Raw genomic sequence first — 2,500 nt, forward strand, 5'->3', positions numbered from 1 at the left:
TTCCTAACCAGACCACACACTAGAAAGTGAAGGGACGACGACGTTTCGGTCCGTCCTGGACCACTCTCAAGTCGATTGTGGTCAACCTACTTCAGCCACGTTATTGTGACTCATCGCCTGCATATCACTTTGCTGTTGGTATTGCTGCACATCGGACTGCATTGATTGTTCGTGGCCGTTTCTTGTGTTGTTGGAACCTGTGCATCTTTGCTGTCCAATAGTTCTTTGTTGGTGTTGTTGCATATCAGACTGCATTGGCTGTTGTCTGTCTCTTGTGTTTAAGATTCTGTTGATCTTGAGTGGTCACTGCTTCTTGAAGTTGCCTTTGTGAATGTTGATGGTCTGGTGTCTTGACTACCCGACTGTTGTTGGTAGTCTGTATGTCTATGTCGCGTTGTTTGTCCTCTTGTGCTCCGTCTTGCCTCAGACTATTTCTTGTGTAACTGTGGTCTGTTGCGCGATCTTGTCCATTACTACATAAGTGATTTCTTGAGTCTGTTGCTGTGAGGCGTTCTGCGTCATCTGTAAGCAATTCATAATGGTCTTTGCCATGTCTTTCAACTGGATCTCGGTAAAACTAAATTTGTCATGCTGATTTCGTAAGTAAGTGATTTTTGCTTTTTTGTGTTGTATTTCTGTAGCATTTTTGTTAATTTTCTGATTTGGAGTTGATAGATTCAGGAAATTTTGCTCTGTGAGAGTGGGTGTCTGTTGTGGCTGTGCACGAGTGTTCCAGACGTTGGTGTTGGTGTATGTAGTGCTGGTCAGTGTGGTTATCCTGGCCTGAGCTGTCTGCACCTTTTCTTTATGTGTAAAGCAGGTTGTGCTCCAGGCCTGATGTTTGCCTCCACAATTTGGACATTTGGCTGTTGTGGTCTGGCTTGCCTTGTGCTTGGCAATACAGTCTTTGGTTGGATGTCTCAGGCTAAAGTAAAGCAACGCTCGGTAAAGCAACGCTCGGTAAAGCAACGCTCGGTAAAGCAACGCTCGGTAAAGCAACGCTCGGTAAAGCAACGCTCGGTAAAGCAACGCTCGGTAAAGCAACGCTCGGTAAAGCAACGCTCGGTAAAGGAGCGCTCGGTAAAACAACGCTCGGTAAAGGAGCGCTCGGTAAAACAACGCTCGGTAAAACAACGCTCGGTAAAACAACGCTCAGTAAAGCAACGCTCAGTAAAACAACGCTCAGTAAAACAACGCTCAGTAAAACAACGCTCGGTAAAGGAACGCTCAGTAAAACAACGCTCGGAAAAGGAACGCTCAGTAAAACAACGCTCAGTAAAACAACGCTCGGTAGAGGAACGCTCAGTAAAACAACGCTCGGTAAAGCAACGCTCAGTAAAACAACGCTCGGTAAAGCAACGCTCAGTAAAACAACGCTCGGTAAAGCAACGCTCAGTAAAACAACGCTCGGTAAAGCAACGCTCAGTAAAACAACGCTCGGTAAAGCAACGCTCAGTAAAACAACGCTCAGTAAAACAACGCTCGGTAAAGCAACGCTCAGTAAAACAACGCTCGGTAAAGCAACGCTCAGTAAAACAACGCTCGGTAAAGCAACGCTCAGTAAAACAACGCTCGGTAAAGCAACGCTCAGTAAAACAACGCTCGGTAAAGCAACGCTCAGTAAAACAACGCTCGGTAAAGCAACGCTCAGTAAAACAACGCTCAGTAAAACAACGCTCGGTAAAGCAACGCTCAGTAAAACAACGCTCGGTAAAGCAACGCTCAGTAAAACAACGCTCGGTAAAGCAACGCTCAGTAAAACAACGCTCGGTAAAGCAACGCTCAGTAAAACAACGCTCAGTAAAACAACGCTCAGTAAAACAACGCTCAGTAAAACAACGCTCGGTAAAGCAACGCTCAGTAAAACAACGCTCGGTAAAGGAACGCTCAGTAAAGGAACGCTCAGTAAAGGAACGCTCAGTAAAGGAACGCTCAGTAAAGGAACGCTCAGTAAAGGAACGATCAGTAAAGGAACGCTCAGTAAAGGAACGCTCAGTAAAGGAACGCTCAGTAAAGGAACGCTCAGTAAAGGAACGCTCAGTAAAGCAGCAGGAAAGCAAAATATTCAATCATCGGGAAAATTAGGACATCCTACAAACAGGTAGTTGGCTGATAGCGGAACAATGCAGTTCTGACAGTATCACACACACACACGTTTGTTCAGTAAGTAACCTAACTATGCCAGAGGTGTTTCTCGCTTCATGTTGCGGTGAAAGGAAGATGATCCCAGGAATCGATCCTATTCCATAGTCCTTAATTTATTGTTCGAAACAGCTAGGTAATTTATCCATTAGTTGTTAATCGTGCTATAATTGGAAGAGTGTAGGAAAATGCGAGTAAGGAACTGACTACCGTCAAAGGGAATAGGCGTCTACTATTTAATCGGAAGCAAGAGTAGTATGGCTGGGAACACACCAGAACTCCACTCGCTAGTTAAAGATGAGGTGCAACTATGGTTAAATTTCATCACCAGGGAATGAGAATAGTTAAAAGACTAAGA

General features: G+C 44.9%; 1 protein-coding gene across 1 annotated transcript; it reads left to right on the plus strand.

Moving 5' to 3' along the window:
• The first annotated feature begins 915 nt into the window (after positions 1–915).
• Positions 916–2,085, plus strand: LOC138369623 (DNA ligase 1-like). Its single transcript, XM_069333046.1, has 2 exons — positions 916–1,515; positions 1,687–2,085. The coding sequence occupies exons 1-2, from the start codon at positions 916–918 to the stop codon at positions 2,083–2,085; spliced, it is 999 nt and encodes a 332-aa protein (XP_069189147.1).
• The last annotated feature ends 415 nt before the right edge of the window (positions 2,086–2,500 follow it).

The sequence above is a fragment of the Procambarus clarkii genome, chromosome 29 (genome assembly GCF_040958095.1).
Source record: "Procambarus clarkii isolate CNS0578487 chromosome 29, FALCON_Pclarkii_2.0, whole genome shotgun sequence".
NCBI classification, from domain to species: domain Eukaryota; kingdom Metazoa; phylum Arthropoda; class Malacostraca; order Decapoda; family Cambaridae; genus Procambarus; species Procambarus clarkii.

Coding starts and splice junctions, on each gene's coding strand:
- LOC138369623 (XM_069333046.1), top strand. CDS start 916: ATGTCTCAGGCTAAAGTAAAGCAACGCTCGGTAAAGCAACGCTCGGTA. Junction 1,516..1,686: donor GCTCAGTAAAACAACGCTCG/GTAAAGCAACGC, acceptor CGCTCGGTAAAG/CAACGCTCAGTAAAACAACG.